General features: G+C 47.4%; 1 protein-coding gene and 1 non-coding gene across 2 annotated transcripts in view; one reads left to right on the top strand and one right to left on the bottom strand.

Annotated features, from left to right (window-relative positions):
• Positions 1–2,071: 2,071 nt before the first annotated feature.
• Positions 2,072–26,337, top strand: part of LOC119953070 (beta-2-glycoprotein 1-like) — a 42,015-nt gene continuing 17,749 nt past the window's right edge. The window contains exons 1-3 of the mRNA XM_038776889.1: positions 2,072–2,280; positions 14,464–14,637; positions 21,796–21,892. Of these exons, the coding sequence (XP_038632817.1) occupies positions 2,214–2,280; positions 14,464–14,637; positions 21,796–21,892 (338 nt within the window). The 5' untranslated portion in view covers positions 2,072–2,213. The remainder of the gene's footprint in view (positions 2,281–14,463; positions 14,638–21,795; positions 21,893–26,337) is intronic.
• On the bottom strand, positions 25,658–25,739 carry trnas-aga. The gene has a single exon. It is a non-coding gene; the product is annotated as a tRNA-Ser (tRNA).

Genomic DNA, 26,337 nt, shown 5'->3' with positions numbered 1-26,337 from the left:
CGGCGCCGTGAGGCAGCTGTGCTAACTACTACACCACCGCGCTGCCATTCTCCATTGACATGAGCTCATCCAAAACCTTGTTGCTGGTGTCTGAAAACTATATCAAATCTCCTTCATTGAAGCATACGCACAATACAGAAACGGTTTAACTGAGAACCGTGTGAAAAGTAGCTGGAGCAGCAATGGCCGAGATTCTGACACACACAAAACAAGCACATTCAAGATCAGGTGTGAAAGAGTTAAAAGTTACTTATAAATAACCATTCGTAATCTTTAGGCGACTGCCTGTGTTGACTGACTAAAGTTGATATGATGGACCTTGTCTCTACACTGCAGCATTTGTTAAATAAACATTGCTAAAATGTTGTTGTCCTGTGGAAAGTCAGTTACCAGAAATCTTACCAGCAAGAGGTACTGAGCCCTTTGACCCTCACTTTCATCCTGACCAACCATTCCACACCCTTTCAATAAAATAAGGAAGAGGTGAAGAGGTATGACCGATTAAAGCTCGATTCAGTTGGAATATACCATACCCCCTCTTACAATGAGTGAGTGGCACAGGCTGTTGGCCATCAGTTTAGAACTGTGATTTAACATTATATAGACTTTTTATAAAATATCCTTTCAGGATTTGGGCATCACTGGCTAGTATTTATTTCCCATCCCTAAGTGCTGTTAATTGAATGGCTTTCCAGGCCATTTCAGAGGGCAGCTAAGAGTCAAAGACAATTCTGTGGGTCTGGAGCAACATATAGGTCAGACCAGGTAAGGATGGAAGATTTCCTTCTCCAAAGGACATTAGTGTTCAGATGTTTTATTTTACAACAACCCAGTAGTTTATTGGTCATCATTAACCAATACTCATTTTTAAATTCCAGATTTACATATATTCCCAGCTCTTGCCATTTCTATCCATTATTGTTTATGTAACAATCAGAATACCTCGACAAGTGTTGGTCTTGTTAATAGCCAGTGATAATAATAATAATCTTTATTGTCACAAGTAGGTTTACATTAACACTGCAATGAAGTTACTGTGAAAAACTCCTAGTCGCCACATTCCGGCGCCTGTTCAGGTACACAGAGGGAGAATTCAGAATATCCAATTCACCTAACAGCACGTCTTTCGGGACTTGTGGGAGGAAACTGGAGCACCCAGAAGAAACCCACGCAGACATGGGGAGAACGTGTAGACTCTGCACAGACAGTGACCCAAGGCAGGAATCGAACCTGGGACCCTGGCGCTATGAAGCCATAGTGCTCACCACTATGCTACCGTAATCTAATAAAACAACTAATCACATTGGAACAGACTTGTTAATTCACAGCAGAATATATTGGAAATACACTGGAGATAAATCAGTAGGTTGTGAAAAATATCATGCGTTGATGTTGTGTTTTTTAAAAGTATTTTTATTCAACAATTTTTCAACATTTTCACAATATGAAAACAACCCCAAACAATCTCAAACAAAAAAAAAACACTGACAAAACCCGTCGTTCCTCAGTTGTCAACGGTAACCAACTCCCAAAAATGTATGATGAACAAACCCCAACAAGTGTAGAACTCCTCCACCCCCCCAGCTCAAAATTCACCTTTTCCTGGGTCAATAACTCCAGTATGTCCCCCTGCCACACCGAGGTACAGGGTAGAGAAGCTGACCTCCACCCCATCAAGACCCGCCGACGAGCGATCAGTGAGATGAAGGCTAAGACATCATCTGCCCCACGCTTGCAGCTCGGGCCCGTCCGACACCCCGAATATGTGTTCATGTCTGACCCAACCCTCAAATGTGAATTTATCTTAGATTCTGATTAGCCTGTCCCCTACTCCCAGCATTTGTTTTGTATTTCAGATCTCCAGCAGTTTTCTACCTTTAACTGGTCACGTCAATGTTTTGAGAGAGTTAGGACATTCTGTCTGCAGTATCAGACCACTCAAACATCCAAAACTAGTGTTTCTTTGCTCTGGAAAGTGTGCTGATTGAGAAATCCCTGAATCAGAAAAGTTTCACAATGTCATCGGGAGGTGATTTGCCTTTTTTACATTTCCACGGTCAGTAACCTATTTCTCGATTGGTTCACTCAAGTGTTTGTGATATATACAGCCTCCCTCCAGTCACGTTAGGCTTCCAGAGCCCAGGAATCCAGCTGTCGACAGCAACAATTTCATTTTGTGTTTTCTCCATTTCAGCTTTCGAGAATCCTGGAAAATGATTACCAAATATTTCCTCCTTGCTTTGGTTTATCAACTGTGCTTTTGTGACTATGTTTCAGCAGGTAAGTAAGTAAGTCAAATGCTCAAAGCTTTAATGAACTTTCTCCCCTCTCTTTCCTAACAATCTCTCAGAAGCTGCTGAGGCCTCGTTGGGTTTTGCCTCCCTAATCCAGGCACCTCACCAAAATGATCATCAGTTGTGGGGAAGCTTAGCTAGTGAGCCACCAGTCAGGGTAATGGTCCGTATCACAGCCAAGCTGAATCCTGTCCTCATTCAACCTCTAGCATGCACAGGACCAGTTAGATAGTCATCAAGTCTGGCATTCCTGCAATTCCCTGCACTGTTATTCTAACTAAGAGTGCAGTAAGAAGTCTTACAACACCAGGTTAAAGTCCAACAGGTTTGTTTCAAACACGAGCTTTCGGAGCGCAGTTGCGCTCCGAAAGCTCGTGTTTGAAACAAACCTGTTGGACTTTAACCTGGTGTTGTAAGACTTCTTACTGTGCTCAACCCAGTCCAGCGCCGGCATCTCCACATCATATCCTACACCCACTTTAACCCAGATCTCTTAATACCGTTGATTTTAAAATTAACAATTGATCTAGTAACAACCGCCGCTTGCAAAAAGAGAGTTCCAAACTTCTACCATTCTTTGCATGTAGTACTGTTTCCTATCTTCATTATGAAAGGCCTGACACTAATATTTATGCTATGTCGCCCTAATCCTCAACCCTCCAACCCGCAGAAGTAGTTTCACTCCATCTACCTTGTGAGTTCCTCCGAATATCTTGAAAACTCCGTTAGCCATCTAAATTCCGGGAATCTCTACTCATAAATTAATCTTTTTTTAAAAATAATTTTTATTGGAATTTTTTACAGAAAATGTAAAAAAAATAACAACAAACAATAATATGCAACAAACTACCCCATAACAACCGTAACACCCCCAAACCGTATCAACACATGTATCCCATCCCCCCCACCCCCCAACCCCAACAAGAGAACTTAACCATAAATTAAAATAAAATAAAATAAATCAAATTTAAATAAAATAAACAAACATAGTCATCGTCCCCCCCCCCCCCCCCCCCCCACCCCCATCCGGGTTGCTGCTGCTACTGTCCCAGTTCCCTATCGTTGAGCCAGAAAGTCGAGGCAAGGTTGCCACCGCCTGAAGAATCCTTGTACCGATCCTCTTAGGGCGAATTTAACCTTCTCTAGTCTAGTAAAACCCGTCATGTCATTGATCCAGGTCTCCACGCTTGGGGGCCTCGCATCCTTCCATTGTAGCAAGATCCTTCGCCGGGCTACTAGGGACGCAAAGGCCAGCACACCGGCCTCTTTCGCCTCCTGCATTCCCGGCTCCACCCCAACCCCAAAAATCGCGAGTCCCCATCCTGGCTTGACCCTGGATCCCACCACCCTTGACACCGTCCTCGCCACCCCCTTCCAGAACTCCTCCAGTGCCGGGCATTCCCAGAACATATGGACATGGTTCGCTGGACTCCCCGAGCACCTGACACACCTGTCTTCACCCCCAAAGAATCTACTCATCCTCGTCCCAGTCATGTGGGCCCTGTGCAGCACCTTGAATTGAATGAGGCTAGGCCGCGCACACGAGGAGGAAGAATTAACCCTCTTCAGGGCATCAGCCCATGTCCCGTCTTCAATCTGTTCCCCCAGTTCCCCCTCCCACTTAGTTTTCAGCTCCTCTACTGACGCCTCTTCCACCTCCTGCATAACCTTGTAGATATCGGATATCTTCCCCTCTCCAACCCAGACCCCTGAAAGCACCCTGTCCCTCACCCCCCTCGCGGGAAGCGTAGGGAATCCCTCCACCTGCCGTCTAGCAAATGCCTTTACCTGCAGATACCTGAACATGTTTCCCGGGGGGAGCCCAAATTTCTCCTCCAACTCCCACAGGCTCGCAAACCTCCCATCGATAAACAGGTCCCTCAGCTGTCTGATGCCCGCTCTGTGCCAACCCTGAAATCCCCCATCCATGTTCCCCGAGACGAACCTATGGTTCCCCCTCAACGGAGCCTCCATCGAGCCCCCCACTTCTCCCCTATGTCGCCTCCACTGCCCCCAAATCTTGAGGGTAGCCGTCACCACCGGACTCGTGGTATACCTCGTGGGAGGGAGCGGCCACGGCGCCGTTACCAGAGCCCCCAGGCTCGTATCCCCCCTCCATCACCCACTTGCGCACCATCGACACATTGGCCGCCCAGTAGTACCCCGAGAGATTGGGCAACGCCAGCCCCCCCCTATCTCTACCCCGTTCCAAAAAGATCCTCTTCACCCTCGGGGTGCCATGCGCCCAAACAAATCCCATGATGCTGCTGGTCACCCTTTTAAAAAAGGCCCTAGGGATAAAGATGGGCAAGCACTGGAAGAGGAACAAGAACCTCGGGAGAAACGTCATTTTGACGGACTGCACTCTACCCGCCAACGATAGCGGCACCATGTCCCACCTTTTAAATTCCTCCTCCATCTGCTCCACTAGTCTGGTGAAGTTAAGCTTATGGAGAGTCCCCCAACTCCTGGCCACCTGCACCCCCAGGTACCTGAAACTCTTCACTGCCCTCCTGAAAGGGAGCCTCCCAATTCCCTCCTCTTGATCTCCCGTGTGCACTACAAATACCTCGCTCTTTCCTAAATATAGCTTATAGCCCGAGAGGCCCCCAAATTCCGCTAACAGCTCCATCACCCCCTTCTGGGTCCGCCACATACAACAGCAGGTCGCCCCCATACAGCGATACCCGATGTTCCTCCCCACCCCGCACCAAACCCCTCCATCTCCCTGACTCCCTCAACGCCATAGCCAGAGGTTCAATCGCCAGTGCAAAGAGCAAGGGGGACAGGGGGCACCCCTGCCTGGTCCCACGATAGAGCCTAAAGTACTCCGATCTCCTTCCATTTGTAACTACACTTGCCATCGGAGCCGCGTAGAGCAGCCTCACCCATTTGATGAATCCCTCCCCAAATCCAAACCGCTCCAGCACCTCCCACAGGTACCCCCACTCAACTCTATCAAACGCTTTCTCTGCGTCCAGCGCCACCACTATCTCCGCCTCCCCCTCCACTGCCGGCATCATAATAACATTTAGCAGTCTCCACACATTCGTGTTGAGCTGCCGCCCCTTGACAAATCCTGTCCGATCTTCGTGTATCACCTCTGGCACACAATCCTCTATCCTGGTGGCCAGGATCTTCGCCAGCAACTTGGCGTCAACATTGAGGAGTGAGATAGGCCTGTATGATCCACACTGCAAGGGGTCCTTATCCCGCTTTAGGATCAAAGAGATCAGTGCCCGCGACATCGTTGGGGGCAAAGCCCCCCCCTCCCATGCCTCGTTGAAGGCTCGTACCAGCAGGGGGCCCACCAGGTCCGCATACTTTTTGTAAAATTCCACCGGGAACCCGTCCGGCCCCGGGGCCTTACCTGACTGCATTTGTCCAATCCCCCTGACTAGCTCCTCCAACTCTATCGGCGCCCCCAGCCCCTCTACCAGCCTCTCTTGAACCCTTGGGAAACATAGCCTGTTCATGAAGCTCTCCATCCCCTCTCTCCCCATCGGGGGTTCTGACCGGTACAGTTCCTCGTAAAAGTCCCTAAAGACCCCGTTTACTTCTGTCCCCTTCTGCACTACATTCCCACCCCCATCCGTCACTCCACCAATTTCCCTAGCCGCATCCTGCCTACGGAGCTGATGCGCCATCATCCTGCTCGCCTTCTCTCCATATATACCGCGCCCTGCGCCCTCCTCCACTGTGTCTCCGCCTTTCTGGTGGTCAGCAAGTCAAATTTGGCCTGCAAACTGCGCTGTTCCCCCAGCAACCCCTCCTCCGGTGCCTCCGCATATCTCCTGTCCACCTCCAGAAGCTCTCCCACCAGTCTCTCCCTCTCCTTCCTCTCCCTCCTTTCCCTGTGGGCCCGGATGGAGATCAGCTCCCCCCGGATCACTGCTTTCAGAGCCTCCCAGACCATCCCCACCCGGACCTCCTCCGTATCATTGGTATCCAGGTACCCCTCAATGCTTCTCCGAACCCTCCTACACACCTCCTCCTCCGCCAGCATCCCCACATCCAGGCGCCAGAGCGGGCGCTGGTCCCGCGCCTCCCCCATCTCCAGATCAACCCAGTGCGGGGCATGGTCCGAAATCTCTATGGCCGAATACTCGGCATCCTGCACCCTCGGAATCAATCCCCTGCTCAGGACAAAAAAGTCTATCCGGGAATAAACTCTATGGACATGAGAGAAAAAGGAATACTCCCGCGCTCTTGGTCTCCCAAACCTCCAGGGATCCACCCCTCCCATCTGGTCCATGTATCCCCTCAGTACTTTGGCCGCCGCCGGTCTCCTACCCGTCCTTGCACTGGACCGGTCCAGTGTGGGATCCAGCACTGTGTTAAAGTCTCCCCCCATGATCAGGCCCCCTGCCTCCAGATCCGGATGCGGCCCAACAAGCGCCTCATGAAGCCAGCATCATCCCAATTCGGGGCATATACATTAACCAGCACCACCTTCTCTCCTTGCAGCCTACCCTTCACCATAATATATCTGCCCTCCTTGTCCGACACCACCTCAGCCGCCTCGAACGCCACCCTCTTCCCCACCAGAATCGCCACCCCCCGGTTCTTCGCGTCCAATCCTGAGTGATAAACCTGCCCCACCCACCCCTTCCAGGATCCTCAAATTCTTTCGCCTCGTGGGAACGTCCAGCTCCTCCAAGCGGTCTTGCCACTTTTTGTGAAGTGCCTCGTGCAACTCCACTTTCCCCACGAGAACCACGGCCTCCTCCTCCCTCTCAGCGGCCTGCCGCTGCAACTCCCGAATCGACACCTCCTGTGCCGCCTGGGTCCCAAGCAGCTTGTTTGTAGTTGCATTCATGGAGTGCAGCAACTCAGCCTTCAGCTCCGCAAAACAACGCAGGAGAGAGGCCTGCTGCTCCTGCGCCCACTTCCACCAGTCCTCGGGTGTTCCGCCGGCCGCCATTTTGTTCTTCTTCCCCCGTTTTTTTTGGGGAGCTGCTGCAGCTTCTTCCTTCGCCCCACTCCGGGTGAGCACCATAAATTGTGTGGAAAGCTCCGCCAGACACCTTCCCCCACCGGGATGCGTTAAAACAGCGCCGTTTGGGGCCCTCAAATCGGCCCAAAAGTCCCTAAATAGCGGGAGCTGCCGAACGTGCGGCTTAGCTCCGCATAGCCGCAACCGGAAGTCCATAAATTAATCTTTACAGTCCAATATAATTCTAATAAATCTACGTGGCCCTTCCTCCAAGGCCAACATATATCTTTCCTAAGGTGTGGCGCCTAGAACTGCTCACAATGCTCCATATTTGTCTAACCGGCACTTTGCACAGTTGAAGCATGACTTCTACCCCCTTGTATTCCCACCCTCTAAGTATGAAGGCCAGCATTTTATTAGTCCTTATGATTATATCCTGTACCTGTTTATGGCATTTTAGTCGTCTATCTACCTGGACCACAAGTCTCTTTGCTCCATTATGGCTCTATTATTTCTCACTTTTCACCATTTAGGGTTTACTATGTATCTAATAGTGGCACTCTGTGAACCGACATTAGGAAATATGCTGTACTTTGGAATCCAAACTGTGCCCTTTTCCCAATGGGTTGAGTGAATATTGAGAACTCACTCTCCAGGAAATTAATCTCAAAACTATGAAGTTACCGTTTCCTTTGTTGGGCTGTACTTGCACGGCAGCGAGTGGTGATGGTGCAGATCGATTGTGCATGAATTGCATTCTTATTTTCTACCCAAGATAGCCCTGTGCGCCACTGGATGTTTCCTGTTCTGTAATGACATATTGTCTGATGTAATATATTATAATGTACCTAAGGAAAATATATACTTGTCTTAGAGGGAGTACAAGAAAAGTTCACAAGACACTTGGAATGAGAAGATTCTTCTATGAAGAGAAAATTAGTAGACTGGCCCTCTACTCCCTAAAGTTTATAAAAAGGAAAGAAAGCACATTTTACACTATGGGATGTCCCAAAGCACTATATATTCAATTAAGTACTTTCCAAGTTTGTCACTGTTGCAATGTAGTGGCCGATGTGCGTTCAGCAAACTCCCATAAACAACAATGTGATAATGACCAGGTAATGTGTTTTAGTGATACTGATTGAGGAACAATTATTGGCCGGCACATTGGGGATAGCTCCCCTTGTTCTTCGTCAAAATAGTGGCATCCACCCAAACTGGCAGAGGAGACTTTGGTTTACATCAGAATAGATAAGTCCCCTGGGAAGCGAGGGAGGAGATTGCTGCGCCATTGACGATGATCTTTGCGTCCTCACTCTCCACTGGAGTAGTACCGGATGATTGGAGGGAGGCGAACGCTGTTCCCCTGTTCAAGATCGGGAATAGGGAAATTCCTGGGAATTACAGACCCATCAGTCTGTGGTGAGCAAAATATTGGAAAGGATTCTCAGAAATAGGATTTATGATTATTTAGAAAAACATAGTTTGATTAAAGATAGTCAGCATGGCTTTGTGAGGGGCAGGTCATGCCTCACAAGCCTCATTGAATTCTTTGAGGATGTGACGAGACACATTGATTAAGGTCGGGCAGTGGATGTGGTGTATATGGATTTCAGTAAGGCATTTGATAAAGTTCCCCATGGTAGGCTCATTCAGAAAGTCGGGAGGCATGGGCTACAGGGAAATTTAGCTGTCTGGATACAGAATTGGCTGGCCGAAAGAAGACAGCGAGTAGTAGTGGATGAAAAGTATTCTGCCTGGAGGTCGGTGACCAGTGGTGTCCCACAACGATCTGTTCTGGGACCTCTGCTCTTTGTGGTTTTTGTAAATGACTTGGATGAGGAAGTGGAAGGGTGGGTTAGTAAGTTTGCTGATGACACAAAGGTTGGGGGAGTTGTGGATAGTGTTTAGGGTTGTTGCAGGTTACAACAGGACATTGACAGGATGCAGAGCTGGGCTGAGAAGTGGCAGATGGAGTTCAACCTTGATAAATGTGAAGTGATTCATTTTGGAAGGTCGAATTTGAATGCTGAATACAGGGTTAAAGGCAGGATTCTGGGAAGTGTGGAGGAACAGAGGGATCTTACCGTCCACGTACGTAGAACCCTCAAAGTTGCCACCCAGATTGATAGCGCTGTTAAGAAGGCGCATGGTGTGTTGGCTTTCATTAGCAGGTGGATCGAGTTTAAGAGCCGCGAGGTTTTGCTGCAGCTTTATAAAACCCTAGTTAGACCACACTTGGATTATTGTGTCCAGTTCTGGTCGCCTCATTATAGGAAGGATGTGGATGCTTTGGAGAGGGTACAGAGGAGATTTACCAGGATGCTGCCTGGACTGGAGGGCATGTCTTATGAAGAAAGGTTGAGGGAGCTAGGGCTTTTCCCACTGGAGCGAAGAAGGAAGAGAGGTGACTTGATAGAGGTGTACAAGGCGATGAGAGGCATGGATAGAGTGGATAGCCAGAGACTTTTCCCCAGGGTAGAAATGGCTGTCACGAGGGGACATAATTTTAAGGTGATTGGAGGAAGGTATGGGGGAGATGTCAGGGGTAGGTTCTTTACACAGAGAGTGGTGGGTGTGTGGAATGCACTGCCAGCAGAGGTGGTGGAGTCAGAGTCATTCGGGACATTTAAACGGCTCTTAGACAGTCACATGGACAGCAGTAAATTGAAGGGATGTAGGTTAGGTTGATCTTAGATTAGGGTAAATGGTCGGCACAACATCGTGGGCTGAAGAGCCTGTACTGTGCTGTACTGTTCTGTGTTCTATGTTCTATCTCCTCTGAAAGATGACACCGCTGACAGTGTGTAGCACTCCTTTCGTACTGGACTGAAGTGCCTTAATTTTTGCGTTTAATAATCTTCATTATTGTCACAAGCAAGCTTACATTAACACAGCAATGAAGTTGCTGTGAAAAGCCCCTAGTCACCACACTCTGGCGCCTGATCGGGTACACAGAGGGAGAATTCAGAATGTCCAATTCACCTACAAGCACATCTTTCGGGACTTGTGGGAGGAAACTGGAGCACCCGGAGGAAACACACGCAGACACGGGAAGGATGTGCAGATTCCGCATAGTCACCCAAGCCAGGAATCGAACCTGGGACCCTGGTGCTGTGAACCAACAGTGCTAACCACTGTGTTTGAGCCTTGGACTGGGTCTTGAACCCACAACCTTGTGACTCAGCGAGAGTCACAACTGATGTGAGAAGATCATGTGAGGTTAAGATTAATGATGTGAGAAGACACAACTGAAAGAGAGATGATTGCCTTGAAATACATCAAATTCTTTCGGAGATTGGCCCTTAAGGGAGAATGTTTTCCCTGGCCGGTGAATCTAAAACTGACAGTCAGTGTCTCAGGATAAGATTGAGATGAGGACAATTTTTTTCACTCAAAGGGTTGTGAACCATTGGAATTCTCTGCCTCTGAGAGCTGTGGATGCTGAGTTATTGAGTGTATTCAAGTCAGAGACCAGCATATGTTTGGATCCTAAGAAAATAAAAGATGTGAGAATAGTGAGGGAAGTGTAGCTGAGATGGAAGTTTGGTCATTATCTTATTGACCGAGGAGCCGATGGTCTTCTGCCCACTCCTGTTTCTTATATTCTTCAGTAAATATGCTTGTGAAAATGTCCTATTTTAAGATGATTAAATGGGAACTTTGCCAATTGTAGAGATTTGGCCCTGGAACTGTGATTGCCAATGAAGCAGACTGACATACCAGTGCTCTCCACTAACTCTCTTGATTTGCTTTACTGATCACAAACATAAGATGACATGCATAAGTAGAACTCCTTCAAAGGTCACTGTGTTCTTGTGACATTTATTGGTAAATGTTAAAAAATGTAAAAGGTCAAACTGAAGCGCATATTCTGCTGTTTGCAAATTTATTTTTGCACGGAGAGGATTTGAAAACACAGATGAAGTTCAGCGCAAATCCCAATGGAATATAGAATCTTTGGAACAGGAAAGGGTTTGGCTGACCCAGGACTGCAGAAATTTCCTTCTCGCTGCTAAAACTTCAGTGCAATGTAAGGAACTGAGAATGTGAACAATGGAAAAAGACCGTTTTCTCATGGTGAAAAATGAATCCAAAAACGAAGCAAGGAAATGCATAGTGAGAGAATGATAGAGAAACAGGGATAGAGGAATAGAAAATGGAGAGAAATCAAAGTGGGCAGTAAATAAACGATGAGAGTTGGAGAGAGAAAGAGAAAAGTAAAGAAGAAAGATAAATTACAAAAATGGCTTCGTCCCGCTCCTAATTCTTATGATCTTATGAATAAGCAAATGGCAAATGTGAATAGAGTAGTTCATAAGTTTTTAACCATTTGTCTTGATTTCATGAACCTCAGAGTTTGGAGCAGGAGTGTGCCATTCAACTTCTCGAGCCAGCTTCACTCTTCAGCAAGATCATGGCCAAACTTCCCCATCAACTCCACTTTCCTGCTCTAGCCCATATTTCATGATTCCCTTCATGCCCAAAAACCCATCAATCTCAGTCCTGAATATAGTCAACAACCGAGCAACTACATCCCACTGGTGTAGAGAAATCCAAAGATTCACGATGAGTGAAAAGATTTCTCCTCATTCCAGTAGTAAATGGCTGCCCCCTTATCCTGATTCCACATTCACAGCGCGAATGATTTATTACTGGAACCTGCTTAGCATGCTTTTGTAACATTTGTCACCCAAATATCTGGATACTCAGATACTCCAGCTTACTTGACTGGTATTACTGTGAGTTCAGGGGTGGCTCAGTCATCCTACTTTAAAAAAAAAAAATTTATAGTACCCAATTCCTTTTTTTCCAATTAGCGGGAAATTTAGCGTTGTACATCTGTGGGGGTGAGACCCATGCAGACACTTGAGAATGTGCAAACTCCACACGTACGGTGACCCAGGAACAGGATCGAACACAGATCCTCAGCGCCGTGAGGCAGCATTGCTAACCACTGCGCCACCGTGCCACCTCTCAGTCATCTTACTTGAGTTGGCCCATCGAAAGAGAAAATGCTGGAAAATCTCAGCAAGTCTGGCAGCATCTGGAGGGAGAGAAAAGAGTTAACGTTTCGAATCCGATGACTCTTTGTCAAAGCACAAATGAGTTGGCCCATCAACAGTTTGTTCCATTCTGGGAAGTCTGACATTTTTAGAAGTGGGCAAAATCCTCATGCAATCGCTTCCCAATGAGGGAAGAGGCAACGCTCTTGCTGACGAGGCAGTTCAGATTAAAATTGAGGGTGAATTAATTTGCAGAGCTCACTTGTCCAAAAGGCAGAGTAGTGAGTGTGGTCAAATGCATCACTGTAGATACACAAGGGGTTAATGTAAGTACGCGTAGACTAGCTAGACACTAGAGGGAGCACCAGAGACATGACATGCAGACACTCAACCAATAGGTCAGTAAGATAGGACACGACCAATGGGCATTCACGATACACACAGAGGTGACATTACCACAGGGGTGCATTACACCAACCCATATATGAAGGACACAGCACACGTGATCTTTCTCTTTCCAGTGGAGACACTCAGTGAGTACAGACACAGGGTTGATTCAACATCACACCCACCACGTGGATTGTAGCAGACTGGTTCGTCAGTCTGAGTAGCTATAGAAGGATTAACAGTAGAGGCGAATCCGAGTAGGAGAATTGTAAATAGTTCAATAAACGTATTGAAGCTAACTCCACGTCTGAACCTTCCTTTGTCAGGGTGAACATTAAGGAAGCAGCTTATGCTACATCAAGAGCATAACAAGACATGCTACCAGTTGAGTGTCTGTGTGTCATGTCTCTGGTGCTCCCTCTAGTGTCTAGCTAGTCTACGTGTACTTACATTAACCCCTTGTGTATCTACAATGATGCATATCACCAAAGTGAGCGCATGTTAGCTTTTAACCAGTTGTTGGAGTGCAATTAGTCAATGTTAAATAATGCAGAATAAATGTAGGACTCCAAGGCTTTATATGGCCCAAGTAGCAGCATTCTAGCATCTGAGTTACGAGTACATGCCCCCTCCAAGACTTGAGAATATAATCTTGGCTGATGCTGTTATGTATTCTTGAGGGAATATTACACCTTTGGAAGTGTCATCATTTGGATAGGATTGTAAATTAAGGAGGAAACTGAGTGAGGTGACGGCATACTTCAGTATTTGCACAAAAAGGGTCAGAGTGGGTTAAACCTGCAAGATCAAGGGTTGAATTTTTCGGCAGAGGCTGAAGTACCGCTGCTGGGGCCAAAAGTGGCGACAGACTAACTCTAGTGGGTGGTGTGACCCTGGGGCTGGCCTTTCGCTGGCATCATCCAATCAACAGGCTGCCACCAGGGCCACTGTAAACTGTCCTCTGATGAGAGTAAAGTGCTCACGGGGCAAGAAGTGGAGTGACCCTTAATTGGGCTCTTTGGGTGGTGTGTGGTGGGTGGGGAGTTAGTGTGTTGTGGGGGTTGGTGTGTGGGGGCATTAAAGGGAGTTGATGTGTGGTGCTGGGCGTTGGTGTGTGGTGGGGGCATGAACAGGAATTTGGTGGGAGTTGAGGGGTGAGGGGGGTTAGTGTGGGGTGGGGTGGTTGACATGTGGTGGGTGTTGGGGAAATGATGCATGGTGAGGGTGGTGGTGTGCTTTGGGGGAAGGTGGATGGGGGATTGTTGCTGGATACACTGGCCAGAATTCTCCGGTCGTTACGATTGACTTTTCCCACTGGTAGCCCACCCCCACCCTCAGGTTTCCTGACAGCGTGGAATAGCTGCAATGGGAACCCCATTGACAAACGGCCGGAGGACTGAACCCCGAACCAGTGAAAGGGGAGCCACTGAGAAACAAGTGGCCAGAGATTCCCGCCCATCGCCTTTGGGAACCGGGGTGATCGGGTGGGGATTGTTGGATGTGGGAGATTGACCGTTTCGGTAAGTGTTGGTTACATTTTGTTCTAGTGAAAATTCCAATAGCTTTTTAAAAAATGTTTATTTCAAGATTAGAAATTTCCTGGTAGGTAATACCCACCTTTGCTGATTAAATCAGTCCATGTTGTTAAACGTGGTTATTGGATGAATGAGTGAAAGGGACAAAATGGCCTTTTTAAAAATTCCATTCTTTCATCTTCTCTCAGTTGGAATTGCTATGTGATGTTGGGACAGGGACTCTGAAAGAAAAGGAAGAAATACATTGAAATAAATGAAAACATAAAGTACTGATAATCACAACAGCTTTCTCCCCCTATCTGTAGCCTGCGGCAGACCACCAGAAGTGAACAATGCAAATGTTACGAATGGGAAAAGAGTGTATGAACCCGGGGAAGAGGTGGTATATTCCTGCCTGCGTGGGCACAGGGGGCAAGGTTTCAACAAGTTGGTCTGCCCGAAGAATGGGATTTGGAACAGACCCAAACTCAGGTGTGAGCGTAAGTAATTCACAAATTCTTAGAAACGTGAAATAAATGTCAACATAGTTTTCTAATTTAACTCTTCAACACTGAGTTCAACAATTCCCGATCACAACCTCTGCTCCCATCTCCCGTGACAGCAGCTATTAGTAATGGTTCTGCTGTAGATGTGGTGTTCTTTGTGATGCTGTTTTCAGGATGGATGTCGTAGAGTTCACAAAGACCACAGAAGCTAAGTTCATTAACAAAGCTAACATTTATTTGCACTCGTTAAATTAAACTTGATCACTTACTTCTATGGTAAACAATAATTAGCGTAATCTACACTCTACCAACACTAGTCTCTACACTCTAACTTTAACTGTACTCTATCCTCTCTAGATCTCTCCTATGCACGCTACTCCAGCCTTCACTCTCTTTCCCAGAAGTCTGCGAGTCAGGGCTTTATATAGTACTGCATCTAGCTCCATCTGGTGGTTAATTGTAACATGACATTAACTCTTTGTGTACTGAACACTTCTATAATGTCACAGTAGTCTTTTACAGCTTCCGTTTCTTTCTTTTCGTATTATCATCTACATTTGCCTTTTACCATTATTCTCTTTGCCATTGCCCACTACCGCGTCACAGAACTTCTCTTCCCCTCTCCCTGTCCTTTGTCTCTGTACTTGCTTAAAACTGTTACAGCTCTAACCATTGCTAGTTCTGATGACCTCATTACTCTTTCCCTCTCTTCAGATGCTGCCCAACTTGCTGGATATTACCAAATTTTCTGGTCTTATTTCAGACTTTCAGCAGCTGCCGTGTTTTGCTTTTGTTTTGGTGAAGTTACAATGGAAGACAGCTGTGACTCATTATGTGAATCTTGCTGAAGGAGGGGGTTTTTGGGGGTGCTGTCTCCAGTTGCGTTCACTCAAGCCCAAAATTACTGAGCTCAAAGGACAGCAGAAGACACTCCAACGTGTATTAGACGTTGAAGGGTTTTCATGTGCTCCCTCTGTCACAGAGAGTGACAACAGGCGAGAACTCGAAGCAGCTAACCAACTATCCAATTGGAGCATGAAGGGAGTGTGAGCTCTGCTGAGGGAGACTGTTTTTAATATGAAATATTTTCTTCCATCAGTGAAGACTTGAGCGGAGGCAGCCATAATCAATACCACGAAAGGTGGCTGCCTACAATGAGGAGTTAAGTGTGGGAACATATTGATAACAGGAGGTTTGACGGGTGGCACGGTGGTGCAGTGGTTAGCACTGCTGCCTCATGGTACCGAGGACCCGGGTTCGATCCCGGTCCCGGGTCACTGTCGGTGTGGAGTTTGCACATTCTCCCCGTGTCTGCGTGGGTCTCACCCCCACAACGCAAATATGTGCAGGGTAGGTGACTGGCTACGCTAAATTGCCCCTTAACTGGAAAATAAATAATTGGGTACTCTAAATTATCTAAAAAAAAAGGATAACAGGAGGTTTGATAATGAGAGAAGTAGATAATCGCATCTATAACCACAGGAAATAAATTAATGGAGAAGATGCTACAGGAATATTGTGGTTTTTATGATTTGCATCAAAACCAATAAACATCTGGAGGGACAGGGATGGGTCCTGCAACCAGAATTCCAGGAATTAAGTGTTAGATTAAAAGTTAGAAAGTTAGATTAAACCTCAGGGGTCATAAATGTGTTTTCGCCAATTCAAGAGGAGTTGAATTAAGGAAGTGAGATAAGTTTGAGAGTGATGTAAGGTTTAGATTCACACAGACACTAAGGCCAGTTAAGGAGTAAGGGATAGTTGTACCGTAAAGACTGCCTTGAACGTAGCAGGGCTGGGACCTATAGTTTTGAAAGGAATTACTGAAGACAATTTAAAGCAATATAATGGGGAAAAGAGGGAAAACCCAGACAGTAAAGTTTGGGAGCTGGGAAGGAAAAATAAATTTTCAGATATATAGCATGAGGAAGAGACATTGAAAATGATGATTAACAAAAATAAGCATAAAAAGGCAAAATAAAAAGGAAAATAAATCAGTACAGGCTCTTTGCCCTCGGCAGTCTTAACCTGTGGCGCACATCGAAGACCCACCTGCTCCAACAGCTCCCTTCTTCTTGACCCACTCCCAGTCCGGGGATACATCCACCTGCCACACCAGAGGAGTTACACCTTCTCCTTGCACTCCTACACCTCTTTCCCTCCAATGTTTCACCCCTCAGGCTGGGAAAGGACCAAAAAATTCCACCTTGAGCGGAGGCTACCAAATGTGCGACCGCTCACTCCACCTGAGATCGAGCATCCCATTGTCAGCTGTACTTAATTCTTTATTTAAACCATCCCAACCCTTTTTAAAATAAATTTGGAGTACCCAATTATTGTTTTCCAATTAAGAGGCAATTTAGAGTGGCCAATCCACCTACCCTGTACATCTTTGGGTTGTGGGGGCGAAACCCACGCAAACACAGGGAGAATGTGCAAACTCTCCACAGACAATGACCCAGGGCTGAGATCGAACATGGGACCTCGGCGCCGTCAGGCAGCCGTGCTAACCACTGCGCCACCATGCTGTCCCCCATCCAAACCTTTCAATTGAATTCTATTCAGTAAATCCTCCCCCAAAAACTTCTCATACTCCTTAAAAATCTGAAATGTACAATGCATTTAACTGAATACTGTGCAAGTCCATACTAAAAGTTAAAAGCTATGACATAAAAACAGCAGTGGTGTTTAAAGATATAACATAGATGCGATGTAAACAGAATAATCTTGGTTAAGCTCAGTAATAGCAAAGGATTGATGTCATTACTAGGAATACATTCTGCTGAATGGCAGAAAGGTAATTGCGAATTTACAGATGAGAAGGGAGAGGTCTCTTGCAGTGCATTTAGAATCGTTTTCTCAGTCAGTCTCCAAAAAGGAAGGGAGCATTGCCCAACTTATTTCTGGAAAATGAGAGGGACACATAGGTGTCCAAGAAATATAGCGATGTTTGGGAAACAGTGACCATGATATAAATTAGATTCAGTGCAAAGATTGATAAAGAAAAGCCAAACATGGCATTTGAATGATGTCTGAAATGGTGAGAGAAAAGCAAATGACAGTGAAATTTAAAAAAGGAGACATTTCCCAGATTAAACAGAAGGAAAAACTGGAAAGTAAAATTACAGATCAGCAATTGTAAATGTAAATGTTTAAACTGGAGACGGAAAGGATAAAAATAAAACAAAAAATAGTGAAAAATTAAGGCAAAGGTCTACAAATATATTTTTAAAAAAGGAACTGAAAATTTTCTTACAAAAGATCATCAAAGGCCATGCGAAGTGGACAGAATGGAGTTAGAATAGGTGGTTTGTAGAGAAATATAGCAGTGTGTATTGGATGGGCCAAATAGCTTGTTTCTGTGCTAGCATTGAGCTTTCCTTGTTGGCCTTTGATATTTTAAAAATGAGCTTTAATAGTTGATCTTTTCCATGAGGATGTTTTTGGATGATGCTGGCACACTTGTTGTTCAGTCGGTATCTTTGGATGTCGTGATCAATTGTGGGCTTATCCAAATTGATCATTGAACTCCACTAAATAGTTTTCTAGACATTACTGTAATCTCAAGGTTCTTATCACCATTGAGAGAACAGCTTTAGATGAAAAGTATAATTCAACCTCACAAGTTAGATTAGGGCATCTCATTCTCAGCTATACTTAATTCTTTATTTAAACCATCCAAACCTTTCAATTTAATTCTATTAAGTAAATCCGCCCCCATAAAACCTCCCATTCTCCTTAAAAATCTGAAATGTACAATGCATTTTACTGAATATTGTACGAGTCCAAACTTCTATAATCAAAACATTTTTCTTTCTTAATTTCTTAGGTTTATTGCAGGGACCTGCACTTGCTAATCAGAGCACAGCAGAAAGACCCAGCAATTCAGGCTGTTAATTTTATACAATCCGAAAAACATATTTCAGACTGATTGAGTGAGGAGCATAGACAAAGCAGATTTCAAAGATGTGGGGTTGTGTTTAACTTTAAAATGAACTTGCAAATAAGGTTACATTTTAAACCCACAATGAGTGAGAATGGGCAGGTTAATTCAAACCTGACTTGGGTGCCAAAAGTGAAAAAGTGTTCAAATTCCCAGCTCTGGCATCACTGCCTGGTGAATATACAAAACAAATCACTCTCCCAAACATTGTAGTCCCAGAAATTAATTGGTGGTGATTTTGGGACGGCCCGGCGGCACAGTGGTTATCTGCAAGAATGAGAAAGATACATTGAAACTCAATTGCTCTCACTCCCAAAAGAAGCAGCACAGTGGCACAGTGCTTAGCACGGCTGCCTCACAGCGCCAGGGACCCGGGTTCATTTCCGGGCTCGGGTAGCTGTCTGTGTGGAGTTTGGACATTCTCCACGTGTCTGCGTGGGTTTCCTCCGGGTTCTCCACTTTCCTCCCACAGTCCAGAGATGTGCAGGTTAGGTGCACTGGACATGATAAATTGCCCCTTAGTGTCCAAAGGGTTTATGTGGGGTTACTGGATTGCGGTAGGGGCATGAACATGGGCCTGAGTAGGGTGCTCTTTCGGAGGGCTGGTGCAAACCTGATGGGCTGAATGGCCTCCTGTACTGTAGGGATTCTATGATTAACCTGAAGATCACCACACCTCAGGTGAGGGACAAAGTTGAGGTTCATGGTAACCTCAGCTGGTACAGGAATTGAACCCAGGCTGTTAATGCTGCTCCGGATCATAAACCAGCCGTCCAGCCGACCAAACTAACCCACCTACAATCCAACAGCATGCTGGAACCACAAATTTTGGAAGGGTAATTTCACCAGGCAGGGATGTCAGAGCTGGGAATTTGAACACTTTTTCACTTTTGGTACCCAAGTCAGTATTGAATTAACCTGCCCATTCTCTCACTTTGTGGTTTTAAAGTGTGACCTAATTTGGAAGTTCATTTTAAAGTTAAAAACAGCCCAACATGGTTGAACATCTGTTTTGGCTGTGTTCCTCGCTCAGTAGGTCTGAATTTCAATTTGTGAAATCTCCCTGATATTGACAGTTCTCAGCAGTTTCACTCTCAGATGTAGCATGGGCCGACTTCCGGTGGCGGTGATGCGGAGCTAAGCCGCACGTTCGGTAGCTCCCGCTATTTTCGGTCTTTTGGGCTCTTTTAAGGGCCCGCAGCGGTGCTGGCTGGACTTTTCCCCGGGTGGGATCACATCCACTGCGCTTATCTGCCGGTGGATGGACTGGACCAGGAGCGGAGCGGTCAAAAAATAGGCTTTGGAGCAGAGAAAGGTGCGAGGCAGGAGAAACAAGATGGCGGCAGGCGGGGAACCGGCAGCGTGGCAGCAGTGGGCGCAGGAGCAGCAGGAGCTGCTTCAGAGAGCTGAAGGCTGAGATCCTGGGACTGTTTAAGGCCTCATTGGACAAGCTCATGGCGACTCAGACGGCTCAGGGTGCAGAGATCCGCGAGCTACGGCAAAAGGCCTCGGAGAGCGAGGACGAACTCCTAGGCCTGGCAGTGAAGGTGGAGTCACACGAGGCGCTCCACAAGAAATGGCTGGCGAGGATGGAGGAGATGGAGAACCGCTCCCGTTGGAAGAACCTCCGGATCCTGGGCCTCCCGGAGGGGCTGGAAGGTTCGGACTTGGGGGCCTACGTGGCCGTGATGCTGAACTCATTAATGGGCGCGGGGCCGTTCCAGGGGCCCTTGGAGCTGGAGGGTGCCCATCGAGTGCTGTTGAGGAAGCCCAAGCCGAACGAGCCGCCTAGGGCGGTGCTGGTCCGTTTTCACCGCTTCGTTGACCGTGTGTGTGTGCTGAGATGGGCGAAGAAGGAGAGGAACAGCAAGTGGGAGAATGCAGAGATCAGGATCTATCAGGATTGGAGCGCAGAGGTGGTGAAGAGAAGGGCTGGTTTTAATCGGACGAAGGCAGTGCTTCTCAAGAAGGGGGTGAAGTTTGGCCTGTTACAGCCAGCTCGCTTCTGAGTCACTTACAAAGATCGCCAGCTTTACTTCGATTCCCCGGAGGATGCCTGGGCCTTCGTCCAGGCAGAGAAGTTGGACTCGAACTGAGGACTGGGGGGCTGAGGACTGATGTACATAGTCCGGAGGCATTGTCCTCCTGGGTATCCTTTCGTTTTTCTGGTTGTGTTTGTTGATGCCCTTTTGCTTTTTTGCTTTTTGGGGCTGTTATTTATTTATTCGGGTGCTTTCTTGTTTTTCACTGGTGGAGGGCTGGGGAGATGTTCGCGGTCCCGCTGGGCCCTTCTTCTTCCCGTGTGTTGGGTCGGGGGGGGTCTGAGATGGAAGCACGGGCTTTCTTCCCATGCTGGAAGTGCAGTGGGTGGGACCGGCACTGGGTGGGGGGGAGTGGTGGTTGTGTTACACCGGGGGGGGGGGGGGGGGTCGTTGGGGTGGTGGGAGCAGCCGGGGACAGCAGGAGTCGGCTGACTTACGGAAGTACGATGGAAGGGATTACGCAGATAGGGGGGACCCTAGCTTGGGGGGGGGGGGGGGGGGCTTGGGGTGGGGGGAATAGGGGGGGGTATCGGGTTGCTGCCGCAGGGGCCGAAGGGGAATTGCTGGTGATGGGGAGGTTGAGAGGGGGGTCTGCCATCGTGGGGAACGGGCCTGGGGGGTTCTGCGGGCACGTGGTGAGCCGAGGGAGAGCTATGGCTGACCCGCGCAGAGGGAGGGAAAAGACCCCCCAGATTCGGCTGGTCACATGGAACGTGAGGGGCTGAATGGACCGGTGCAGCGGTCCCGGGTCTTGGCGCATTTGAAGAGGCTGGGAGCGGACGTGGCTATGCTCCAGGAGACGCACCTTAAGGTCGCGGCGGATCAGGTGAGGCTGAGAAGAGGCTGGGTTGGACAGGTGTTTCACTCGGGGCTAGATGCGAAGAATCGAGGAGTGGCGATTTTAGTTGGCAAGAGCTTGTCGTTCGTGGCGTCGAGTGTGGTGGCGAACAGCTGTGGTAGATCCGTAATGGTGAGTGGTAGGCTTCAAAGGGAGCCGGTGGTTCTGGTTAATGTGTACGCCCCCAACTGGGACAATGCGGGTTTAATGCGGTGAATGTTGAGCATACTCACATCACGGGATTAATTATTCTGCTTGTGTTGAATAATGGCATTATGCAAAAAAACGATTGTAAAATAATTCTTATTTCAATATTTTTTCTCTAAAAGCGAGACCTTGTCCTGTGCCAAAATTGGTGGAAAATGGAGAAATGCATGCAACAGATTTCATATATGGGAAAAAGGTTCACTATATTTGCAATGAAGGGTAAGTACTGTTCAGTGATTGTCCAACAGCAACCCAATATTAATGCAGTCAATTAAACGAATGGTAATATTAGAAAGGTTTCCTTTTCTTCTGCATCATTTGCCATCCCCAAGTCCTTTTTCATAGAATCATAGAATTTACAGTGGAGAAGGAGGCCATTCGGCCCATCGGGTCTACACAGGCCCCTGAAAGAGCACCCTACCTAATCCCACACCTCCACCCTCTCCCTGTAACCCAGCAACCCCACCTAACCTTTGGACACAACGCATGAGGAGGTGGAGTTCACCCTATGCAACGCTTTGATCCAGAGTCCTCCCTCTATCTCCATGTCCAGCTCCTCCTCGCACTTTTCCCATGTCTCGTCCACTGTAGCCTTTACCTCCTCTAGCAGTTATCCGTATGTGTCAGCGCAGTTACCGTCCCCTAATTCTCCTGATGCTAGGAGTCTGTCCAGCAGGGTGTGTCTGGGTTGCCGGGGGAACATTGCGGTTTCCTTGCGAAGGAAGTTCCTCCGTTGCAGGTATCAAAGCTTGTTTCCTTTTGAGAGCTAGAGCTTTTCAGTTAGTTCCCCCAGGGTCGCTACTCACCCGAGGTCCCCTACTGTCAGTACCCTTTGTCCTGCCTCCACATTTTTAAGGAGGTGTCTATTGTCGCTGGGATTAATTTATGTTCTTGCAAATGGGGACCATCTCAGACATTGCACCAAGTTTAAACTGGGCCTGAGCTAGTTCCAAGTCCTTTGCCTGAGCTGGTTCCACGTCCTTGGCGTGGTCACCACCACTGGGTTTCTTGAGTACTTGGCTGGGAGAAATGGTAGTGGTGCCACTGCCAGTGCTCGGAGGTATGTCCCTGTACGGGAGGTCCCCTCCATTCCCACCCATTCCGCCTCTGGCTCTTTTACCCACCATCACACCCTTTCTGAGTTTGCCAGGCGTGGTAGAACAGGAGGTTTGTCAGCGCCGGGCATCCCTTATTCCTCCTCCTTCGCAAGACGTTTTTACGGATCCTGGGTTTTTCTTTTCTGCCCACACAAACGCCATGATTAGTTTATCTACCTTGGTGAAGGCGGCCTTGGGGATGAAGATTGGGGTCTGAAAGGAAGAGGAATTTTGGCAGGGAGGGCGGGAGCGAGTCCTCCCTCTGCAGATCTCTCTTTACTTGTTCCACTAAGCTTGGCAGGTTCCACTTATGGATGGATACATGTCCAGTCGTGGACTGTCTGGATCCTCAGGTATCGGAATTTGGTTCAGGCCAATCTGAATGGCAGCAACCCAACTTTAATCCTCCTCCCGGGAGTTCACGGGGAAGACTTCTCTCTTTATCAGGTTGAGGTTGGGACCCGAGAAGGCTCCAAACTCCCTCAGGCGTTCCGTTATTCCTCCCATGCTGGTTAAGGAGTTTGAGACATAGAGGAGTAGGTCATCTACATACAGTGAAACTGCACTCTCTGTTTTAGCTTTGGCTGCCCTTCCACCCCTTAGAGAACCTGAAGGCAATAGCCAATGGCTCAATTGCCAGGGCAAATATTGCAGTGATAGTGGGCATTTCTGCTTCATGCCTCTGTGTAGCTGGAAGTATTCAGAACTGGTGGTGTTCATCCGTACACTCACCATGGGTGTGCTGAACAGTAGTTTCACCCACGAGGTTAATGCTGGCCCAAAACCAAACTGTTCAAGCACCTCCATGAGGTACTTCCATTCAACTCTGCCAAAGGCCTTCTCTGCATCTAGGGAGATGATCACTTCTGATGTCTCCTCCCCAGGGGTGTCATAATCACGTTCAGCAGGTGTCTGATGTTCGCCATTAGTTGACCGCCCTTGACAAAGCCCATCTGATCTTCCCCGACTACCTCTGGCACGCAGCTCTTTTTGTATGTGGCCCGTTTCTGATTACCTTGCTCTCCCCTCTCTCAGATTGTGTAGGTTTTAAGGGAACAAAAAGAAAGTCAAGGTTAAAGTTCCTGATTGTCTATTATTGTTGTCTTCTCAGTCCATTCTTTCAGATGAACTTGTTTGCTTCCTCTGCCTTATTAAAGTAATGTTCTCTGCTGTTGAACGTGACCATAGTCTCGCCGGGTACATAATACCAAACCGCACCTTACTTTTAAGTAAAGCCGCTTTGGCTCCATTAAACGCCACCCGGCACTTGGCCAGGTTGGCTCCAATATCTTGGTAGATGTGGATTGTGCGTGCTTCCCACCTACATGACTGTGTACTCCTCGACCAATTAAGCACCCACTCTTTATCTTGAAACTTGTGCAGTTTTGCGGTTATCGCCCATAGTGGATCTCCTGACTTGGGCTTTTGCTGAAGCCAGGCCCACCTCTGGGGGTTTGGCGAAGCCTTCCTCTCCAACCAGTTTCCCCAGAATCCTAGCAACAAATTATGTCGGGTTCCTGCCCTCTGCACCTTCTGGTAGCCTCAGGTTCCGTCGATGGGACCTGTTCTCCTACTTTCCCTTTTAGTTCTTTCTGGCTTGTTACCAGCATTGCTACCTCAGCTTCAAGCAGGATGATTCCCTCACCCTGGTCGGTGGGCTCTTTCTACAGGTCCCGCACTGTCGCTTCATGGGCCTTCTGCCTCTGCTCCATTCTTTCTATCATGTCCTGAATGGGGGCCAGTGCGGTTTTCTATAGCCGACGTTACGGCTGACATAAGGTCCTCTTTTATTGAGTCCCTGTATTTCTAGAGCGCTTATCGAGAGAAGCTCGATCAATTGCTCCATCGACGGTTGTGCGGCGTGTGTGTTGGCGACCCTGCTGGGTCCGCCATGCTGTGCTCTGCTTCACCCTGCATATCCCCTCGTACTGAGGTAGGGGGTCTTCCTTTCTCGGCTTTGACCATTTTTCCGGCTCCGCGGCTGGTTGAATGGCATTTTGGTAAGTTGGTTGTTAGTTGGGGGTGAGGTTAGGCGTGAGCTTGTTTTTTGTTCTTGTCTCCGTTTAACAGGTTAAAAGGGCCAGGGAAGGAGTTCCCAAGCGAAAGCTACCTTTTGTGTGATTGCTCAGCTCATGGCTGCTGGAATCAACTTTCTTCTTCTCATTTCCTGTCATTGGAGAATCTGCAATCCTGACTGCTCCCGACAGGAAAATTGTTTTTATATATAAGTGAAGATATTGCACAATTATCTATTGTCAATATACAGCTTACGTAATGAAACATAATTGGCAAATATATCTTGCTTCTATTTCCCATCTCCGACAACCCCCACGCTTTAGATCAGTTCTGTCTTATAAATGCAGAAGAAAACATAAAAATGTCTTTCAAGGCAATAAAACTTATGAAGAGGTCCGTAATGGTAAGAAGATATATCACAGAGCATATTCCAATCTGCTTTATTTCATCACTTAATTTTATTCAATTTTAATTTTTTTTGGGCATGTCACATTCATCAGTCGCACCTTTTGATTTAGATTACATAGAATTTACAGCGCAGAAGGAGGCCATTCGAGTCTGCACCAGCTCCTGGAAAGAGCACCCTACCCAAGGTTAACACCTCCACCCTAACCCCATAACCCAGTAACCCCACCCAACACTAAGGGCAATTTTGGACACTAAGGGCAATTTATCATGGCCAATCCACCTAACCTGCACATCTTTGGACTGTGGGAGGAAACCGGAGCACCCGGAGGAAACCCACGCACACACGGGGAGGACGTGCAGACTCCGCACAGATAGTGACCCAAGCCAGAATCGAACCTGGGACCCTGGAGCTGTGAAGCGATTGTGCTATCCACAATGCTACCGTGCTGCCCACAAAATGACCCGTAGTCAGCAGGATTGGAACCTGCGCGGGGAGACCCCAATGGATTTCTAGTCCATCGCCTTAACCACTCGGCCACGACTACCGACTAAGTGGCAGTAATATTGGGATTTATTGCACAGGGAATCTCACTGTCTGTATTTTATTGAAATATTGTTTACTATTACTTTTGATAGATTCGATTACTCAGTAAATGGCTTTGCCCCAAAGACGTAGAAGCTGGTTATTTTTATTCCAGTCTATCAAAGATTTGTCGTAGGTGCTGTAATTTATTGGCAAAATAATTTTATCGAGTCTGAATTTATTAAAAATTCTATCCTGGAAAGGAAAATTTAGTACAATGTCAACAGAATGAATGAGGTATAGTTTCTCGTGAATCAGTGCCAGCACACATTACTGTCATGTTTACTCGGAACTGAAGAAGAATGGGTTGGTAAATGTGAATAGCAACAAGAAAATACACCCACACAGGATTAATGGTAGCGATTGACCCTGCTGTAAAGTTATTTTATGCCCTAAGGAAGCCATACCTGCTTTTCTAATATTCGGCGGGATTCTCCGACCCCCCGGTGGGTCGGAGATTTGGCGAAGGGGGGCGGCGTCAATCACGCCCGGCGATATTCTCCGGCCCCCCAAAAATGCCGTTGTCGTAAATTACGCCACGCGCCTCGGAGAATATCGAC

The sequence above is a fragment of the Scyliorhinus canicula genome, chromosome 18 (genome assembly GCF_902713615.1).
Source record: "Scyliorhinus canicula chromosome 18, sScyCan1.1, whole genome shotgun sequence".
Classification (NCBI taxonomy): domain Eukaryota; kingdom Metazoa; phylum Chordata; class Chondrichthyes; order Carcharhiniformes; family Scyliorhinidae; genus Scyliorhinus; species Scyliorhinus canicula.
The sequence above is the reverse complement of the archived record's forward strand: the minus strand, read 5'-3'. Positions and strand labels throughout refer to the sequence as shown.